General features: G+C 39.2%; 2 protein-coding genes across 2 annotated transcripts; both read left to right on the top strand.

The window, feature by feature from the left end:
- On the top strand, positions 782-2,407 carry LOC109826749. The gene is made up of 3 exons (XM_020393767.1): positions 782-1,302; positions 1,507-1,947; positions 2,149-2,407. Exons 1-3 carry the CDS (start codon positions 782-784, stop codon positions 2,405-2,407), a joined length of 1,221 nt encoding a protein of 406 aa, XP_020249356.1.
- Positions 10,047-11,107, top strand: LOC109826054 (ribonuclease TUDOR 1-like). Its single transcript, XM_020393006.1, has 3 exons — positions 10,047-10,115; positions 10,580-10,810; positions 10,889-11,107. Exons 1-3 carry the CDS (start codon positions 10,062-10,064, stop codon positions 11,090-11,092), a joined length of 489 nt encoding a protein of 162 aa, XP_020248595.1. The 5' UTR covers positions 10,047-10,061; the 3' UTR covers positions 11,093-11,107.

Here is a 23,006-nt window from a genome sequence, read left to right as displayed (position 1 = left end):
TTTGTGTGACGTGAACATACTGATTTTAGGCTTTAAGGCAAAGCCGCATAATATTTTAAGTTTTTTTTAACTTCATCTTTTGGAATCCCGTTATGCGCTTTGAATCCCTTCAAGTTAACAAATTAATTATCATCATAATTGTCAACAACCCCCAACGGTTTCCAATTGCTTGACGTGCACGGTGTCGTGTGACGTTATTGCTATATTCTTTCTATCATGAAGTGCATGTTTGATGACAATATTTTCACTTGTTGTACGGAGATTCAGATGCAAGTTTTTGATAACATAGAGTGACCTACTTCTTAAAGGAAGTACAAAGTTATTACTGATTTATATGTAAACAATGAACTTTGGCTCAAATTGGGATTGTGTGATGTAAAAATTGTGATTTCAGGTTTCGATGCGCAGTAGAAAAACATAGTTGTCATCTTCGAAATTTATACGTTAACTCTTCATCTTTCATGTTATGTTTTGACGATATATGTTAATCTTCAATTGAACATGTTAACTTTCATGTGAGCATGTTAACTTTCAGCGTAACGAGTTAACTATGTAAATTGTCTGTTAAATTCCACTGCTCTTTAATTAATTTATACGAAAATGGTTTGTTTTTAACATTATAAGATAGTTTTATACTCTAGTGTAAAGTTTATATCACTGGCTGATTAATTTTTGCAGCAGTGATGCCTCTTTGAATGAAGAATATTGTCATCCCCCTTCTGGCGGAAATGCTTCCAATTCAGAGAGAATCCCAAATGATTGACCATCTGGTGAGATTGTAATGAGAGCTGATGATATTATCAGTAAAACTTACAGCATTCCAGACTGTTGGCACACAGCATTAACTAAAAAGGGCCAACAATTTGAAACTGTTAATGATTTAAGACTAGCGTTGCAATACTATTCCATGGCGAAAAAGTTTGACTACGACTTTGTAAAGAATGAACCTAAACGTATCCGAGTTATTTGTCGATATAAGGAGATGTATGTATGCCCTTGGATGTTGTTTGCATCCCCTGTAAAAAATAAAAAAAGAATTGAAATCAAAAGGTTTGTGAATAAACATAGTTGCGGACAACATACTAACTTGTCAGGGCAATCACGGGCATCTCGTAGATTCGTAGCAGAGCAATTGCGACCTGTCTTAAAAGTTCGACCTGAAATCCGCCCAAAGGATGTGCAAAAGGAGTTCCTCACTCGATATGGATTGAGACTTGAATACAGTAAGATATGGTGGGGCAAAGAAAGAGCGCAGGAGGCTATGTACGGTGATAGTTATGAGTCTTACGATCAATTAAGATGGTAAATTTTATAGTTATCTGTTTAAATGTATAAATTTATCGTGCAATATATTTCCTTAGATGTTTCCATATTTATTTTCATAAATTTATATTTCAGCTACTGTTATGTTTTATGGAAAATTGTCAGCTCTTACACGTCAATATACATTACCCTTATGTTCCAATGTATTACATTTACGTGTAATGTGGTCACACTGTTGTACAGGTATGAGCAAAAGGTGAAGGAAACAAATCCAGGAAGCTACATTTGCATTGACCAGAATGAAGGAAGGTTCAAAAGACTGTTTATATGTTATATACTGTACGAAAGGCCAGACTCATATAATCCTCCCCATCAACTGGTTATTATTTCTGATGCCGACAAGGGAATCCAAGAAGCGGTGAGAGAATATTTTACTGAAGCAATTCACTCAAGATGTGTTCTGCACCTGGTTGAAAATTTTAGATCTAAGCGAAAGGATTTGGGATTGAAGGCAAAGGACACACATGTTTTGGAGAATTTGCTCCAATCAGCTTGCTATAAATACACTGTTGTGGAATGGAACGACTACATGAAGGATATATATGAGATGTCTCCAGCTGCATATGAGATTGTAATTAACTACTCGCCAGAGCATTGGGCGAATGCCTTCTTCCCTGGCATTAGGTACTTCCCTCAATCATTTCTAGTGAATATCCCCTTTTGCAGGTTAACTATCGGTGATATATGTTATCGTTTATCACTATATATTAACTTTCATGTTATTATGTTAACTTTTCCTACTAAAGGGAAAGTTTGGTGGTTACGTGCTAATCTTATTACATATTGGATGTTGAATGGGACTTTGTTTTATTTTGATGTTTGCAGATATGGTCATGTAACCTCTAACGTTGCAGAATCCTTTAACAGCTGGATACGTGAAGCTCGAATGCTGCGTATCCTGCAAATGGTGGAGCATATCTGCAAGCAAATTATGACTCGCATGAACAACAGACGCATAATGGCTGAAAAGTGGACAAGCTATCTTTGTCCTAAAGCTGAGCAGATTGTTAGAGAACATATGGAAAGAGGATCTACGTTAGAGATTAAGCAATCTAGAGATGATATATTCGAAGTGCAATCATAGAGAACCACTCACGTTGACTTGGGGAAGAGGACATGCAGTTGCCGTGCTTGGGACGTAACTCGTATTCCTTGTGTGCATGCTTGTGCAGTCATCGTTTATATGAAAAGAGAGGTATATCAGTATTGTGACCGGTTCATGTCCGTAGAGGCGTTTAAGAAGAGCTACGATAAAATATTATATCCCATACCAGATTATGAGATGCGTAGTGTGCCCAAGGATGAAATCCAGATTTTGCCACCAATTACCACAAAGAGGAGGGGAAGAAATAGAACAAGACGCATAAACAACAGAACCATCATGAAACGTCCTGTCAAATGTGGTCGATGCAAGAGGGAAGGGCACAACCGAGCAACTTGTAACGAGCCCATCCACGATTAGTGTGCCATGCTTATGAAGAGGAGGAATGGCGCTAGAGAAATATAAGTTGCATTTAAGTTTCCATTATACTAATGGTAGATTTTTGTGCTCTGCTGCCAGACAGCAGGAGGTTTTGAATTTTGTACTTAAACATGTTAACATATAACTATCTCTATACTACTACTACTTTTAGATGAATTTGTTATCATAAAGGCCCACTGTTTGAGGTTAAATTGTTGTCAGGTCTCAAATCTACGTGACTGTTCAACGGCTAGTTGGAAAACTGTTCCAACAGACATATTCCAACGGCTAGGTACTTGTTCCATTTACTTTATATAATGTTATGCAAGGCTCAAGTAAAACCATATCTCTTGTCCCCTCCTTCCCTTTATAGCTCATTTAGAGACTAAGATGAAGACCGAGGATGCCTCTCAGTCAGTAGAAGAGCCATGTTGTTTCTGAAAGCTTCCAACCCCCCTCAAGCAGTGCAAAATTGGGAGCAACAAAGGTAGATACTTCTGGGGATGTGTAAAGTTCCCAAATAGGCAATGCAAGTTTTTTGCTTGGGCTGACAATGTCAATGCAATGAAGGAGAACGTAGCTGTTCACCAAGAAGCACCCGCTGAAGATGAGATAGCAGCCAAGGTAAAATATTTGAAGAAAGCATTGAAGCAGTCTAAGCGTGAAGTTGAAAAATGGAAAACCTGTTCGTGCTTTCTATGTTGTTTTTGTGTTGTTCTAATTTTCTTAAACATTGTGATATGCAAGCTGAAAATGAACTGATATATGTGCAGTTCATAGCGGAACACTGCATCGTCTAAAAATCGTTCTTCGTTTTATTAGTTTATTGGCTATCGATTTGTAAAATTTTCCCTGAATTGGTTAGCTTTCATAGTTGTTTGATCTAATCCAAAGTGGGTAGCTGAGCGGTTGACATCTTTAATTTTGCACAATTTGGTTTAGAGCGACAGGTTTAACTTTCAGTGTAACTGGTTAACTATATCTAGCGCTGGTTAACTTCCAGCGAAGCTGGTTAACGTTTACTGAATCTGGTTAACTTTTTCTAAAATTGGTTAACTTTCGCCTATACTGGTTAACTTTTGTTGTAACTGGTTAACTTTTGCTGAAAGTGATTAACTTCCAGCGAAGCTGGTTAACGTTTACTGAATCTGGTTAACTTTTTCTGAAATTGGTTAACTTTCGCCTACAGTGGTTAACTTTTGTTGTAACTGGTTAACTTTTGTTAACTTTTTCTGAAATTGGTTAACTTTCGCCTACAGTGGTTAACTTTTGTTGTAACTGGTTAACTTTTACTGAAAGTGGTTAACTTTTGTCCAATCTAGTTAACATCCTCCGTAAACTGACTAGCTTACAGAAAAATTAAAGAGTGCAGGTCAAGCAGGTAGTATCAGACATATCCATAACAATACATTTCAATTACATCATAATGTTAGAATCGTCTTTCACCCACCATATGCTTCAATCTCCGCTTGATGTCTCTGTTCCCATCCTTCCTCAAGAAGTTTGGTTGTAAGCCTGGCATGCAAGACGTCCGAATTGTCTCCGGGATTACTTACCTGAATCGCATCAATCCCATTGATTATAGCCTTCATGTATAAGAAAATGAAAAGCCCACAATCAAAACTGCAACGCGGAGATGCAATAACAGTTCTGTTAGATATGTGTTGTGGGATGCAATAGAATTAAATTCAAGTTTGTAAATTACTAACATTCCAGATTGTTGCTCGCAAGGGACGCCCTCATATCTAAACTTCCTCCAAATATTGTCTGGATCAAAACCAGCCTTCATATGGTCCATGAAGCTAATTACTTTATTCACCGGTTCAATATATGCATCGTGGGTAGCTGAGCTGTAATGCTTGACAACGTCCTCATCCAACCTGACTTCAGCAAGATGCCAATGGTCCTGACGCACAAGCGAGATAAGGAGTACACTCTTCCTCGCAGCAATATGCTTTTGTATAAATAAAGTATATATGTGTGGGAAATCATGAGTGTTTGCATAAAGGTTGTGCTGTATAATCCAAGTATAATGGAATGTTATGACGGGAGTAAACACGTGTTAAAGAATCATAGTATCGTAAAGTAGATAGCTTACGCAGAAGAAGACTGATACAATCCCATACTTATGGCTCAGGGGAACCATTTCTGGCCTATCCAGTCATAAGCTTATTCTATCGATCAAAGCTTCCATCACCTGGAAATGGAACATACATAAGACACACATTAGATTGCATAACAACCCTGTCAAATTGTGAGGAAAAATTGCATAAGTGAGGCAATTAAACTTGCATGGTCGTCAATACGTCCCCCTCGTAGTAGGTTGAGAAGCTCCATAGAATCAATACTACTGTTTGACATTTTTAAAACAATACTTGACCTGATATATGACAGAAAGATACAAAGATTAACATAAATGGTAAAACGTTAGCCTGATTCTGGAAAATTTAACATATAACGATGAACAATTACATGTTATAGCATAAGTTAACATCAATGAGCATAAGTTAACATGTTTCTTTTAACATGAACATGCATATAGAAACCAGAGTTCGCATGGATTAAACTTATTGATGAGCTTTCTGATTGCAAAACTCTGAGACCCATCTGTTCTCCTCTAGAGTGAGCTTTGCCGCTACATGATGGGGTATTCTAAAGTTGTGAACAAAGGTTCCTGCGCTATCAATCAGGCATATGCTAAAATCATCAACAAAAGGAATCCCCTCGTTCAGCAACTTCAATAGAGCCTCCTCCTTCTTCTTGATTTTTTTGGTTTTTTGAAAATCCCACGTGCATTCACTAGGCTGCAGTAGTACCTGATTTTTTCCCTATCATCCTCCTTGTGATGTGAAATTGTAATTAATTCTGGTTGGGCTATCTTCTTCTTTTCCTCAGTGAAAGGGGTTCGGATTAGCTGAGAACGAGTCCTGATTCTGGTACTTGGTCCCCTTGTTCCCTTCGAAACAACTTTCTTCGACCTCTTTCGATAACCTTGTAATGAGTCCTTCTCCCCCATACCCATCTCCGACACTTTCTCCGCACTGCCCTTCTCTTCTTCCTTCTCTTCTTCAAACATCTGCGCTAGCTCTTCCTCTTTCTCATGTACTTTCATCTCCTGCTCTCTAACTTCCACTTCAAAGTACTCCTCTCTAACTTCCACTTTCTCAGATGCCGCTGATTCTACAAGTTTATTCTCCTGCTCTCTATCTTCCTATTCAAACAGTACTTGCTCTCTATCCTCCTCTCTATTCTCTTACTCTCTATCTCCCTCACTCAGTGCTTGCTCTCTATCTTCCTCTTTCTCGGCCTCTTTATCTTCCTCTTTCTCCTCATGCTCTCTGTCTTCCAGCTTGCTCTCTATCTTCCTCTTTCTCGGCCTCTTTATCTTCCTCTTTCTCCTCATGCTCTCTGTCTTCCATCTCTTCCTCTTTATATTCCCCTCCAGTCTGTCTTCCATCTCTTCCTCTTTATATTCCCCTCCAGTCTCTTCATCCTCGTCTTGGCCAACACTGTCTACCTCCTGCTTAGCTTGTGCTACACCCTTCGCAATATGCGAGGCTTCCTTACCAATAATGCACACATCGTCACAATCGAAACAATCGACATCGTCACCCTTGCCAATGCTATCAACACTTCTTTTCCTCTTCACATGTGCAGCCCTTGTATGCATGTCACTCTTAGACATAATCTCCTCCACACTTTTCTTCAGGTCTTGGGGATCAATCAGGTCAGCAGTTCCTTCGTAAAACTCTAATTTTCGATTCAGCCTATGTATCTCCTTAGAACAAGCATCCCATTGAAGGCACTTACTACGCTTTGTGGCATGGAGCAATTTCCAGTTTAATTTGGTCGTATTCCTCCAGAACTGAATTTGCTGATCAAGGCTCAACTTCTCTATTTCATCTTCTTTGTCAAGCGCGTTCTTGATATGCTGGGAGACAATCTGGAAAAATAACCAGTAAGTTACAAAATTCAACCATCATAAATATGCTAGCAAATCAGTAAAAGATGATTGACGCTTACGTATCCTACGGATGAGCTATTTTGTCTGCCCTTCACCCTCGCTTGCTTCTCATCCTTTACGTTTTCTTTCTTCTCCTTCACTCTCGGCAATGAAACCACCATAGCTTTACTCTTATCTGATACAGCAGGGATCCTTTTCTTCCCAAGGCGAGCGCTACTAATATTCTTCCAAGAGGGCTCCCTTTGAGGGTATTCCCCCCCCCCCTGGAAAATTGGTTGAATCAGGTTTATCCTTAATCTTAATGGTTGCTTTTTCTGCCTTGGATACAATTGTCTCCCTCCTCATCGATCCAGCCGTCCCTCCGACCCTTACCCAGTTGGTCAACGGCGGCTTCCATCTGATGTTTAGGGTAGGTTTTCTAATGCCTGTCATCTCGTAGAACCATAGCTGCCAAAATAGAGGCAAAAATTATTTATCATTAATTCCCTGCACATCAAAACTCCTTATGCAACTTCATTTCTTCGTAGATAACTTTCACTATAAAAAGTTAACTTTTATCAGTACTGGTTATATTTCACTTAAACATGTTAACTTTGAGGTCTCCATGTTAACTTTTAATTTAACATGTTAATTTTCACCAACACTGGTTAACATTCAAAATTGCATAAGTTACATTATCTAATATCGGTAGCCAAAACTCTTTAAATATAAAACAAATGTTAAACTACATATGAACATGCAACTTACAGGGATGAGCGGCATGCATCCAGGGATGTACGTAACCCCTGGCTTCCTCAACCCTTCAACGGCAATGTGAATGCCTCTCTTCGTCTCATCAAAAATAAATTTACCCCACACAATGTTCTTCACTCTCTCAATGCTATCTACATATTGAAACAACAATCTTGGAATGCCTTGCGAGCTGTTCGGACACCAAATCATTGAACACTGGTACAATATTTGAAGAAGAACAAAATCCTCAACGTCCTTATCTAGCTCTGGCCTTTGCCTTCTCCTTGTCCTTCAACATTTCTTTCTTATCTTCAAAGTACTCCCTCCAAAGCCGGTTGTGAGGGTCTCTATTCCCATAGATCAACTCCCCATCAATAGGAAAGCCCGTGTGAGTTTGCACCCACTCTTCATCAAATTTGACTAAAATTAGAGACCCTATTTGGGGATCGGGAAAAGAGAATTCATCAGTTTTGGCATCATAGTGACTGAGCACATGCTCCAGTGCACGTCAATCTCGTGCAGGAGGTCCGAAGAACACATAGTGTTCAAAGTTAGTGCCCTTTAAGGCATCCCAATGCCAATTCTTCATTTTTGCATGAAGTTTATGCATGAATATACAATACGATCCAAAACTTGCACTAGACCTGATATCACCTACAGCATCACGTTTACTGCATAAACAACAAGACGTTGATTTGGATTACGAGACAGTTAACAATACAGCCATTAACTTATTAAAAGTTAATATTTATTAACATGAATAGCTAATAGTTGACACCTAAGGGAAAACGTCGACACCAAACGAGAATTATTGACATGCAGAGCCACTAACCAACAACTACGTGAATTATTGGCATGCATTTCTTCCGAACACTTATATTTCCTATTGCATAGATCATACTCCAAAAGTAAGGATCTACATAACACTAACCAGTTTCTGACCAAAATTTTCGCATAAACAGAACTCATAAACCTCATTTAAATTCAAATCACACAATTAAATTAATTAAATTCAAAGTGGGGAAATTGATTGGAAACTTACTTCTTCTTTGAAGTGAACTCTTCTTTCGGCGAGCGTCTCCTCTTCCTCTCTCGCTTTTCCAGCCCCCTTTTCATGCTCAATAAGGTTTCCTTCACCTCATTACTCTCCTCGTCGGAGGAGGATGTCGGAGGAGAACCACCGGCCGAAGGTATGACGGCGTCGGCGGAGGCTGAGGTGACCAATTTTGGAGTTTCCTCCTTCGTCAATCGCGCCGACCGCCGCCGGTGGCGACGCCCTGCCGTTTGGGTGTCGATTCCTTCCCCCTTCTCTTCCTCAGGCTTCTGGCCCGTTTTTCTTAACTTTTTTTTGGCCATTTTCCTTTATTGTTTTCCTGGGAGATTGAGGGAATTTGGGTTTTAAAAATGGGTTCTCGAGATGAGAAGAGGTTTGGTTTGAGGAGAGCGAAGAAGAAGAGAGAGAAGCCAGGCTGATTTTGGGGGGAAACTGCAAGGGGCAGTTTTGGGATTTCGGTTTTTTCCGCTCTCAGTTTGGTCTGGGAAACGTAAAAGGGGCTGAAACACAAGAGTGTTGGGTATTGGGGACTTTGGCATGAAAAAAAATAAGGAGGGCCTCCACACATCCCCTTTATAATTTTGGGGCCTAGACACAATTTTCCCTTTTAATTATCACATTTATTTATAATATTTAGTTTTTTAAAGCTTTTTTGTATTTTTTTTTCTATTGTGTACGTGTTGGTATATATATAAAGAGAAATTCTTATGTTAGCTTAAGTGGACCATCCACCTACTTTCTTACATATTGATATTATCTAAGGATTAGCAAAACAAATTTAACCGCCCATCGTTTCCTCAAATAAGTAGTTAACACAGCATACCACACCACATAAGTTGGACAAAGTGGCAAACAACCTCCACATGCCCAATCCTGAGTGCATTGACTAAATTTGTGACTTTTATATTAACCATTCTAGACTAATTTAAGCCCATCCTTTGTTTAAGAAAATGCCAACTACATCCTCTTCAACCCACAAAGTGCTGTACGCTATCCCATATAGTTGTGAGTATTCTCTTGGAAAATGTATATATATATACTACTTATAAACTAAAGGAGAACAATCAAAAAGTTAAAATGAACAGTAAACCAAGTTTTTTTATTCACATTTTTTATACTCCCACGTTTCTTCCGCCTTATTTTCCCTAAACTTCCGCCGGTCTCCTCCCATTATAACTTCAACCTCCTAAAAATACTCCCGAGTCTGCAAGAGAGAGAAAACTACCCCACCCGAAAACCACCCCACCGGCGCACCCCTATCTCATACCGCTCCACGTTCTCTCTCTCTCTCTCACACACACACACACATTCCCTGTTTTCACAGAGAGCATACCTTAAACTTGATCTCGCCATTGCCGAAATTTTCCAGTAGAATGAAAGAAATTTCACTTGAACCTTAATCATTGATGAGAAAGAGAGAAAGAGAGGGGCATAAGACATGGTTTCCAAGAATCTGAGAGACAATGAGTATCTTCTCTACGTTGCCATTTGCATGGTGGGTTTGCCCGTCGAGGTTCAGGTCAAGGATGGATCTTTATACTCTGGGATCCTTCACACTGACTCCTTTGATAAGAATCGTGGTAAATTTAATTAGATTCTTATCATTTGAGTGGAGATCTCAACCGGGATTGGCTTCTGTTTCTCGGATCCTACTTTTTCAGAAATGGGTTTTGGTTATTGGATCCAAATCTCAAATGGGTTTTTGTCATTTGGGAAATTTCATTATTTTGATTGCTGTGTTAAATGTGATTTTACTGATTGCAGTATGAATTAAATGCATTGTGTGTTCTTCTTTTTTTAATGATTCTCTTGCATTGAATTGGTTATTTATTTCACTAACATTGAGGCCAACTTTTTATTTGCAACAGTATGTATTCATTTGCATCATTTTATTTGTTAGCTCCATCACCTAACTTGGGCATCCAATTTTATGTGGTCATATGATAACCCATTTTTATCTGACACGGTAGGAACTGTAACTTTTCTCTAGGAGAAGTAATTAGTTTTTTTGGTATGCATGATATAAATCTTTTATTTTACTCAGGCTTCAGCAAAGAAAGCGATAGATTTCTTGCCATTTCTACAAAAAATTAGAAGGCTTCCCGCTATGGTTGAATATGTCCTTAGTGGACATCGTTTTAAATTTCTTATTCCCAAGGAAACTTGCAGCATTGCTTTCGCATTCTCTGGTGTCAGGTGCCCAGGTCGAGATGAGCCCTTTTCAGATGAAGCTATTGCATTAATGAGAAGGAAGATAATGCAGCGGGAAGTAGAGGTGCTAATGCTGCATATGTTAGTTTGTTTTAACTTAATCTCTGTACTAAATAAAAACTTTCTAAATTCTATTGCACAGATTGAAGTTGAAACAGTTGATAGAGCTGGCACTTTCCTGGGTTCTCTATGGGAGTCTAAGACAAATATGGTCGTGTCTCTTCTCCAAGCTGGATTGGCAAAGCTTCAAAATTCCTTCGCTTCAGTCAGGATTCCAGATGCCCACCTTCTTGCACGGGCTAAACAATCGGCAATACAACAGAGACTGAAGGTAATCTATCAGTAAATATTCTCCAAATCTTCATTTATCCTGCTTTGTTTTCTGCTAATATACAGTCTTTTCCGCTTGGAGGTGTGGGAGAACTATGTTGAAGGACAGGAAGTTGCTAATGGATCTTCCACCAATTCAAAACAGAAGGATGTGCTCGAGAGTTTAAATGGTTTATTTCATTGTTCACGGGTAATTGATACTTATGGTTTAAACAGTTTGATTAGATTGTGGAATTGCATTTAGGTCTACAATCAAGTTGTGAAAATCTTTTAGAAACCGTGTTTTGTACGGGTCTAAATATCTAGACGAATAATAACCAAACTGTTTATTAATTATTCGGTTCACTTCCACCGCTATACTTTATATCTAAAGCAGAATACTTTATTTTAATAACATGTTAAATATTTGCAGAAAATCTTTTAGGATCCGTGCTTTGCACGGGTTTAAATACTAGTAGACTTCAAAATTCAAAAATCCCCCACTCGAGATCCCCTCTGTAAACCCATAAGTTTCTCCCCTAAATAACTTCCCCAGAAGTTTCTCCGTCTCCTCCCCTTTTCTTTTCCATCAAACAAACCATAAACCTTCTTTTCCCTCTCCCTCAATGGAAGTTCAAACCCAACTAGCGAGGCGACGAAGATGCCACCTCCGACTCTGACTTCATCCTCGAAATCGTCAGAGGCGACGATGACGACAACGATGGCTTCGACCCCAACAACATCTACGATGCTGACAAAAGCATGGTAGATTTCTGTGATAGTTTTCTTCGAATCAAAAGGTAATTTCTCGCAGAATCTAGGTTTATTCAACCAATCTTTGTCAAGGTGTTAAATGTTTTCAGAAAGTCATTTTATGATGCTTGAGGTATGTTCTCTGAATTCAGTTTGTTTTTTGGGTAATTTTGAGGAATGTCCTCTGAATTCGATCTATCAATTCGATCGATCGAATTTTCTTTCCTCTCTCACTATCTCTAAAAAAGGGCCTAACAACTTGGGGTTTCTTAATTATCTTTGAAACCATGAAAAGCTCAATGCTTTTTAGTCAAACTAAGGCTTTTTACTGCTTCCATCAAAGAAAGGGAAGGGAATTATTATGAGTCGAATGAGAGAACCCTATAGAAACTTTTCAACGCGACAGGTATTTTTCTTATTTCGTTTCTACTCCTAATATTGACGTGATTTCTTGAATAATCATAAGTAAAATGTCACCAAATTAATTGTCATAATAAGTCATGTTCATATTGGCTATACTCTGGAAATAAAGTCATTTGAATTACAATATTTTTTTTTAACTTTTCAATTGGTTGCTGAAATATGCCATTGCTTGGATGGCTTGCATCTTTCTTTAATTCAATTATCATGTGACGCCAAACGTGATTCGAGTTGTTTCTGGATACTGAGTTTTCAACCTTTTTTCTTGATATTTTGTGATATATATTAAATGGATATTGTGTTACATGGTTAATTTGAGACCGAATGGCTGTCGAGGTTTACGCTACGTACTCTCCTAACCATTGCTGAATAATGAGCTCGAGCTTTGAAGAATAACTCTCCTCATGACTTGTGTCTCTACATGCTCTGTCCATTTCAAGAAGACATGGATATTTCGATCTGTGCAAAGCATGGTTAAATTGTCATTTTTCTTTAATCCATTTTATTTCTATTTTGCTTCAGGATTTCCTCTTATTTCTCTCTCTCTCTCTCTCTATTTTTTTTCGTGGCGTAAAGATGTTATCTTTTGTTTGGTTTATTGGCAAATGTGGATCTTTTGACGGTTTGTTTATGAAAGTTTGTCTTTTTACTAAATTTGAATCTGCAGTATCAATGGTGTTACTCTTCTGTTAAATTATCCAAAGGATAATATAAAGATTGCAAAATTAGAAAAACTTATTTTTTTAATTCAATTATCATGTGACGTCAAACGTGATTCGAGTTGTTTCATGGTAAATTTCTTTAATTCAATGAAGTAAAAAAACTTAAAAATAACGAAATTAGAAAAATAATACATTCCAACAAAATGTTTTTATGTGGATTAAATTAACAGTTAATTGCGAATAAACCCTTTGTAATATCACCCAATTGCGAATAGACCATTATAGTTATATTTTTTATTAGACCCCTTGTGGTATTGGCCCAGGTACGAATGCACCCTCTTAGTATCACCCTCTGCCCCCGAGAGAAGAGAGGGGATTCTTCAGCTTCTCCCTACATAGAAACAAAGATCGCAAGTAGGTATTCGCTTGAATTTTATATACTCCTCATTCCCACCTGCCTCTTCCTCTCTCATAAAGGAGCAAAACCCATCAATTTCTCCTTGAAAGTGGCCCACCCTTTAATTTGCAAATGTATTCGTCTTTCTCCTTTCGTCCCAGGACCCAATCCAAGAGAAGCCCATTTGGTAGAATTCTGGCTTATGGGTCATCGGAATCTGGAAGGAGACAGCTTGAGGTATGTCCTCTGAATTCAGTTTATTTCGAAGTAGTCAATATATGACAGCACTCACAAGAACATGCTTCATAGGGAACTACTAGATCAAGAGACATGTTTATCTTACATTGCTCGTGTCAAAGCACTTTGACAGGCATAAATGTCCTATAAGTTCCTAATATGTTCATTGAATTTATTTTAGAGTGGCCACAAATATGTATATATGTCCACTGAGAGTCATCTACAGAAATAACAATGTCATCGAGTATCTTTTTTAGGGAATATGTAACGTACCTTATGTCCCATTTTTAGCAGTAGATCATGAATCGTTGACATAAATTATTAAATGTGAAACTATCAAATGAAATATATACTAGAAAATGAATGAGAAGCAGGCTCCGTGTTTATTGAGGGGGTGTTATTCACACAAGTTATTTTGCTCATACGACCATGTCGATGATTGACATTGTTAATAATAGAAATAAAAAATGACACAAGGAGTAAGAAAATTTGATAACATGTTCAGTATTTGCAGAAAATATTTTAGAAACTCTAAAAATAGTAAAGCAACTCTAAAAATCATGAAATTTTCAATTTTTAGGGGTTTGTAAAAATCATGAAATTTACGTATCTGATTTTGTAAAATCAATTAAAAATAGTAAAGCAACTCTAAAAATCATGAAATTTTGTGGTATGTTTCTAGACATGTATATAAACATGTTAGAGAAATAATTTTTGAAATATCACTTCCCATTTGTGAGAAATAAATATTTTAAAATAGATATTCCAGATTCTAAAAACTGCTAAAATACTTGATTTTGTAAAATCAATTCAGTATAGTAAATCAACTCCAAAAATGATAAAATTTTAGAAAATGATTATAAATATGTAATAGAACATGTTACAAAAAAATTTTAAAATTACTTTTTCCCATTTGTTAAATATAAGTTATTTTGTAAACTATTTAAGAATACGAAAACATCAATACTTGATTTTGACAAAAACAATTTTAAACAAGTTTGCAAATCCTTTTAAATGGATTAATAGACTTAGGAAAATATATTAAATATTATAAACAAGTCTTTAATCCATAAACACATAATTTTTCAAATAAACGTTTTTAATCCATAAATAAAAAATTTCATTTATTTGCATGTATAGATATGAAACAAATACATGTATACATATAGTTATATCCATTTGTTTCATATATATATGGCTAAACAAAATTAATAAATATGAAATGTGTATAAACAAGTATATTTATTTTATATTTATATAAAGTTGAAACCTATAAAACCAAAATATGTATGTGTGTATATAATTGAGCTTAAAGTATCAACACACATATATTAAACCTAAACTATTTACCCAAGTAATGATCTTGATCTTCAATAAGCTCTTCTTGGTAAACTTGCGGATGAAGTTTGAACTTGGATCTTGAATTTGAATTGCATAAGCTTTAACCACTATTCCGTCAATCTCCATTGGATATGATCGCGAATGCTCGATTCCATCCATCCTCCAACATGTTGTTTGTCTACAATAAATAGATAAACACAAACACTAGATAAATAATATTAGTTATAAATTGTTTGTTAAACATCATCAAAATAAGAAGGCCAACACCTTCTTCAAATTTCTCTCTTACTTCTTTTGTGGTGTTAATCGTGGCTTGTTTGCCTATAGTGTAATTGTTTTGAACATATTATTATGGAGAATTCAGGAAATTCTAGTTTTTGGTCCAAATTTTGCAGATTCTGTGTCATAAGTTGACTCAGGCACAGGCATAAGTCGACTTATGGCATGAGTCGACTTATGGTAAGTCAACTTACGTTCAGTTCTAGAATTGTTGGTTTTAGCTTGGTCAAGTCAACTTATAGAGACTGTTAAGTCGACTTATGGTAAGTCGATGGTAAGTTGACTTACATTTTGTTCTCCAGTTATTAATTTTTTCTTTACCAAGTTGACTTATAGACCCTGTTAAGTCAACTTATAGCGGGTTTTTTGCACAGTTAGAGTCCCTATTTGGATTCTGTTTGGGTTTCTATTTTGTTATAAATAGTAACACGGTTTTGAGGGTTTGATGCGGACTCATTCATTCTTTGCTGGTTTGGAGGAGGAGGGGTTGTGATAATCATATTTTATTATAATTTTATACCATCATTATCTATTTTTAATGAATAAATATATCACTAATAAATCATATTTTATTATAATTTTATACCATCATTATCTATTTTTAATGAATAAATATATCACTAATAATTGTTTTTATCTTTAATTGCAGGTTAATGAATTTTAATGAATAAATATATCACTAATAATTGTTTTTATCTTTAATTGCAGGTTAATGAAGAATAAAGCCGAAAAATCTCATCTCTTAACAAAAACTCATGAATTAAGTGAAGAACACAAGCAAGAGCCAAAAATCTCAAGCCCAAAATCAAGCCGAGTAGCTTGTAGAAGCCGGAGAAAATAAAAAAAAATTAAATATGAAAACAAAATACATTCAAGATAGTTGACCGTAAAGAAACGACGATATCTCTTAATCCGAAAGGTAGAATTTAACATATAATATATAAAAATCGCCTATCTTGACGAGATGAAGCCAGCTGTGGAGGTAGATTTTTGATTGGACATCGATGCTGGTATCGATACCTACATCGTTCTGTTACAGATCAAAGGCTAAAATTTACTTGTTTTGGATAAGATTTTAATCCAAAGGCTCTCATTTACTGATGTTTACTATAAATAGGGGTAGAGAGTATAGGGTTGAGGACGTGAAAATTTTTGTAACTCTATTTGGAGAGAAGACCTACTCTTAATTGAGAAGGCCTTCCGAATTTGTAACTTTTGTTACAATTAATAAAATAATTTTTTTCACTACTTTAAATTTTTCTTCTCTTTGTTGGATGATGAAGATAGAGATGAAGATTAATTTGGAGGTTTGTTTTCTCTTTTATTTCTCTTTTATTGCTTATTAGTTTAGATTTATTTACATGCTTGTAGTTAGATTTTATTTTCTTATTTAAATAGCCAAGAGGGTTCTAACCCTCTTGCCTTAGATTTATTTCATGCTTATAGATTAGATTTATTTCATGCTTATAGAGTAGATTTATTTTCTTGTCTTTAATTCTTGTAATTTATTTTATAGTTTAGATTTTATAATTTATTTTGTAGTTAGATTTTAATTTCTTGTACTATTCACCTTGAGGTTAGAACCCTCTTGGGTTTAGTTTTCCTTTTTATTCCTTTTTTTTATTCGTCTTTAGGCTAAAATCCTCTAGGGAATCACCTTTTTCTAAGAAGTGGATTTAGTTCTAGATTACCCATATCTTTAATTGAATCAGACATCTTTACTTTCTTGAATTTTATTTTCATTCTTGATTTTTATTTGTTTTTCGATTTTATTCATTCTTCTTTCTTGCCTTGTTAATCACATTTATTTTTACTCACATCCACTCTCAAACACATTGATTTACACACTATCACTTTCACTCTCATTATCTCTCCACAATCATACTTATTCTTCACTCCTATTTGTCACGCACACAACATAAGAACCAACTCTAATAATCTCTTAAAATCACCTTTCTCGTGGGATCGATAACTTTTTATACTATAAGTTGATCAATTGTGCACTTACAATTGTAGGCGTATAAAATTGCTTATAGGTCCCTTAGCACAGCTCGGCACAAACCGACGAACCATCGGTTAACGTATCCAAACGCGAGCGTCAGTCCATAACGCCAAAGCCAAGTGACACGCAACGAAGCGGATTAACGAGGCTACGAAGCTAATGAACCGCACGCAAACAACGGAATAAATCCACTCGCGTGCGGAATCAAGCTAACGGGTTGAAGAGTCAACGAGTCATCCAACCAAGGGCGGACTCGGACGAATCACGATCGAATCAAGATCAGTTTCGGATTCGAACTCAGAAGTGGATTTACTGTCAAATCAGGAATCGGATTTACTGCCAAATCAGGAATCAGATTTACTGCCAAATCAGATCAACAAATCAGAGTCCGAATCAACCACAAGACCGGACAAGAAGGAAAAACCCAAACACCAAAGGGGACTCGGCCAAAACCGAGCCACCTATATGGAAAACCACGCCTAAGGGGGAGCTCGGCCAAGGCCGAGCCACCTATGGGTGGCTCGGCCCAGAGCCGGCCACCTATAGGTGGCCGGCCCAGATCTGTGCGCGGGCATAGTTCAGAGAGCCCATAAATAGGCCCCCTTGGTTCATTTGTAAAAGGTGGGAAAATTTGGAGAGGCGAAGCTCTGCTGGATTGAAGACTCAGATCTAAAAAAGATCCAAGCTTTGGGACTTCGAGGACTTGTTCTTTCAGATCTGGTGCTCGGCGATCGTCAACGCCAAATAAGGCAAGAGTTCGAGAGGACCGGATCTCAGATCTACGCAGGCGTACTCCGAATCAAAGCTTGGTCTTTGATCCCGAGAATTAAAGGCTACTATTTCCTTGGCAAAATAGTACCCTCGGCTATTATTTCCTTGGCGAAATAATACCCGTCGTACTGCGTAGATCCGACCGGATCTAGATCTCGCGGTGGTCCACGGATAAACCCCGGCGCAGGCAAAGAACCCACAAAGCGAGTGACCGCAAAACAGGAGCTCGCGATTTGTTCGATAAAAGAGAAAAGTTGTAATTTTTATTTCCTTTTTTGATCTCGTTGTAACCGGATCTTATAAAAAGACCGGATCTTTGTAACTCAAAAAGTTGTTATTTATAAGATGACAATGGAATCAACAATGAAGAAAGACACGATTTTTTCCGCGAACAATCTGGCGACCACAGTGGGAGCCGCCGATCTCGCTGCCGAGATCGGAGCGTCGCAGCCGCGGATCTTGATCCCGGTCGTGGAGGAGGTCGAATACGAGTTCGACCAGCAGAAGTTCGAGGAATACTTGTCGTCCTCGTCCGGATCAACCTCCCCCCGCAAGTCCAAGAAGTTCTCCTCCAGGAGAAAGGCTCGTTGGTACGAAGATGTTGAAAACACCAACGAAGATCTCGCCTTGGTATGAAGAAGTCGAAGCCACCAACGAAGATCTCGCCCCGTTTGATGCCAAAGTCGCATCAGGTGAGATTCCTCCAATTCCCAACCAGGGCAGATCTGCTCTGGCCAACCCTTCTGCCGCAGAGGGCGTAGTGACTCTCTCGAAGAGAGCCCGCCAAAGGCAACGTCAACGCCTTGCGAAACAATTCGTAAAGGCCATGTAGTCAGTTGACGGGATCCGCTACAACGCGGATCTGAAGAACAAGAGAGGCAAACAGCCTCAACAACAGATGAACGGCACCTCTTCCAAGCCGCCAACAATGGAATGGATCCGTGTCAAACGGAATCGTTCGACGCTGGAAGAACGCATCCGCAAACGTAGGAAGCTGCAGAAGGAAGTGGCCAAGAAACCGCCATCAATTCGCAAAGTTTGGAGGCCGAAATCTGAAGCGGCGATTCAGACTAAGGAGCAACAACTGCAGCTTTTAAAAGTGCAACTTCCGGTGAATCAATCCAAACCGCCGATGATTTCCACAACTGCTTCGGGAGATCACGCAGAATCATTCCGAAAGAAGAAGTCGGTTTTGGAGAGTCTCGGTCCACTTCCCAAGGAGCGAGGCAAAGCTCCAGTTCAGGAACGTTTGGGCCCAATGAAGAAGCCCCGAACGATTCAACTCGCTGGGGGTCGCCACAACCCTCAACATGACGAGGAAATCAGGGCAACTAAGTGCACTACGCTGCGTATTGAAGTTCAGGAGCCTGTTGAGAATTCACGCCCACAAAGGCGTGTGTCGAGACGCGTGACTCTTGAAAGCTCGAAGAAGATAGTTCGCTCTCGGAAGGAAACGTTATCGTCTGATGATGATTACGTTATACCTGAGAAATCGTGCCAACACACGATAGGTTGCTCCGACTTTCAAAAGGATGAGCTGTACTATCATGCTGGGGGTACGAGCAAAGCCAGGAAGAGGAGTCCTCGAGGACTAGAGACTCAATGCCCTTGTTCCAAGCTCATTCGTGCAGTATTGTCTGAATGCAATTGCATCAAGACGGTCCCCGAAAGAATTTCGGTTTTTGAAAGGCTCAGCACCGAAACGCCAAAACCAAGGCCTAGGCATTTCCGACAAAGAAGAAGGGTAGTCGAGGATGGAGAATTTCCGAGGGTCACCACTAATATGACCAGCAAAGGGACATCGGCACGGGATAATCTCGAGTCGATTCTGAAAGCATCCCGGCGTCTAACCCGTCTGCAGTCTGGAGCCATCGCACGAGGAACTTATGGTAGGGTTCGGACAAGAGTACCTTCAGAAGGTGAAGAGTCGGATACACCCCCGGGAGTCGCTGATGATAAGCGCGGAACAAGTGGCCAAGATGCTCGAAGAAGCCATGGCTATACAGCAAGAGAGCTTCAAATTTGAAATGCAGATGGCCATGCAGACTATGAGAGAGATGCATGACCAACAAATCCAGGTATTGAGGAACCAACAAGGCGAACCAAGTCGTCGTAACCAGAACAATCTGGAGGATGGGGACACAGGTGCAAATGAAACTCATAACGCCAATAACCCTCCCGTCAATGCAGGGGGTGGTAATAAGAATGCTGATGAAGACTCAGGTGAAAACCTAAAGATTAAAAATCTCGAGAGCAAAATTAATACGTGGATTTCAGCTCAAGAAATAAAGAAGACGGGCATCCCTTGTCCATACCCAAGAGAATGGGAATCAATCCCATATCCGGCAAAGTTCAACTTAATCAACTTCACGCCGTTTAATGGGATGGGTTCACCCACTCAGCATTTGATTTACTTCAAATCGCATCTGGGGGTAATCTCCGATAATGAGCCTCTGATGGTGCGGTCATTCGTAGGCACTCTTCGCGGAGCCGCCTTCGATCGGTATCACCGCCTCAAGCCAGGTAGCGTGAGCAGCTGGGACGATATGGAGACCATGTTCCTCACCAATTTCTTCGACGATGACACCGAGATATCTATCGGATCATTACTCGATGAGAAGCAGAAGGACGGGGAGTTAGTCGACATCTTCGTCAAAAGATTTCGGAACAAGGCGATGAACTGCCGGGACCCGATCACCGAGGAATTCATTCTCCAGACTTGCCACAATAACCTCGCGTTGGACGTGTTAGAGGCAATGGGAACAGCACCATCTAACACTTGGAAAGACTTGAAGGTGCGCGGTGAACAAGCCAAACGCTTCCTCAGAAGGAAGAAGGCCGAGAGGAACCGACCGACGGCTAATCCTCCGAACTCGAACTTTGCCTCTCGTGGTAAAGGCAAATCACCTGCAACAGCTGTTGACGCTAACCAGACGTCGCAAAAGCAACTCCAAAAACAGCAGAAGGCTTCGGGTCCGAGACTCAAGACTCCAAAGAGTATACGAGTATAAACTGTTTCTCAATCCTCCAACAAGTGCATGAGGTTAAACTGCTTCCTTACATACTCCAACAGGTATATGAGTCTAAACTGTTTCCTTTCTTTCACGGGAAGTTCCTGGAGAATACCATGCTTGATATTCTTAAGGATAACCCGGACACCCAACTGAGTACAATACCATACCCAGTTTTGCAAAGGAAGCTGGGGGTGGATGATTCATGTAACGGGAAGTTCCCAAAAGAAATCCATATAGTGTATTCTTAGGGATAATCCGGTCACCACAGCAAGATGATGAATAAGAAACTCCCATTCAAATTCTCACCGCGTCTGTGCACTCAACACTCTCCCCCTCTCGATTCCCCCAATGAACTAGAGGTCCAGAAATCGAGCGATCAAACCTTCCTACAGTTAGGATCGTCTCAAACCTCCCGATTGGTCAAACCTTCCTACAGTTAGGACCACAGCCAAAATCCCCTCTCGATTCCTCCAATGAACGAGAGGTCCACTTTCAAATCGAGTGATCAAACCTTCCTACAGTTAGGGTCATCTCAAACTCCTGCTTGGTCAAACCTTCCTACAGTTAGGACCAAAACCACTCTCGATAAACGAGAAATTCATCTATAGTTCGGTAATCAAACCTTCCGACAGTTAGGGTTATCTAAATCTTTTCGATTCTCGGAATAGAGATCCCACTCTTAGTTTCACCTTTCCGGATTCTGAGGGTGGAGGTCCCACCACGAGTCTCCTTTCTAGCTGAAGATAGAATATAAAATTCTTCTTTTTCAGTGTCGGGAGATAGAATATAAAATTCTTCCTCTCCCATTTCGGGTTCGTCTTTGCCCCAAGAGAAGACACCACCTTTTTTAACTCTCAAAATATGTGCCTCACAGGTACAGGGAATTTTATCCCGAATCCTAAGTAGGGATAAGTCAACGCCTAACACGCGTTGCCGGTTTAGTCTTTCACCGATTGAAAAAGACACCAGAATCCAGTCTGGGGTATTTTATCCCGAAGCCTAAATTCTTCTTCTTCAGTGTCGGGAGATAGAATATAAAATTCTTCCTCTCCCATTTCGGGTTCGTCTTTGCCCCAAGAGAAGACACCACCTTTTTCAAAACCCAAAATTTGTGCCTCACAGGTATGGAAGTTTATCCCGAATCCTAAGCAGGGATAAGTCTGCGCCTAACACGCGCTGCCGGTTTAGTCTTTTTCCGCACAAAAAGACACCAGAGTTCGATTCTGGGGTATTCTATCCTGAAACCTAAGCAAGGATAAGTCTGCGCTTAATCCGCGCTGCCGGTTAGTTCTTAATCGTTAAAAAGAACACCCGTCCGCATATTCAACATTGTAGCAGGTTATTATTAATAACGCCAAAATCCATGCCTTACACGCGTGGGGAATTTTATCCTGAATCCTAAGAAAGGATATGCCGACACCTAACACGCATCGCCGGTTTAGTCTTTCTCCGAAGTAAAAGACACCAGAGTTCGATTCTGGGGTATTTTATCCCGAAGCTTAAGTAGGGGTAAGTCAGCGTCTAAAACACGTTGCTGGGTAGCCTATTCCCGTAACAATGGCGAAGTCTACGTATTCGAAGTCGTAGCATCAAGTCTAAGGGAATTCATTCCTTTAGCACAACGTTACATGCGGAACGGATTTAGACAATTCGCATGCTAGCCCGACTCAAACGATAGTCGGTAAAGGCTAATCAAATCCGTTGAAGGCTGGGGGTTAGCCAAAAACCCTAAAGTCAACGCCTAACACACGTCGCCGGGTAGTCTATTCCCGTGAGAAAGACGAAGTCTACGTATTCAAGATCGTAGCACTAAAAGGGTTAACTCTTTTAGCTTAACGTCACATGCGGAACGGACTTGAACAATCCGCATGCTAGCCCGACTCAAACGGTAGTCGGTAAAGGCTCATCAAACCCGTTAATGGGAGAATTTGCCAAAAATTCTATAAATACGAGTCATAGATGTATCAACTTTGTAGATTGGTCTCGTGACTCGAGTATCCGCCACGCTCCAATTCCTTAAGAGCTTAAACTGTGTATACTCCAACTTGGACGTCGGACAACGCGTTGCAATGAAG

Source organism: Asparagus officinalis, chromosome 10 (genome assembly GCF_001876935.1).
Source record: "Asparagus officinalis chromosome 10, Aspof.V1, whole genome shotgun sequence".
In the NCBI taxonomy this organism is placed as follows: domain Eukaryota; kingdom Viridiplantae; phylum Streptophyta; class Magnoliopsida; order Asparagales; family Asparagaceae; genus Asparagus; species Asparagus officinalis.
The sequence above is the reverse complement of the archived record's forward strand: the minus strand, read 5'-3'. Positions and strand labels throughout refer to the sequence as shown.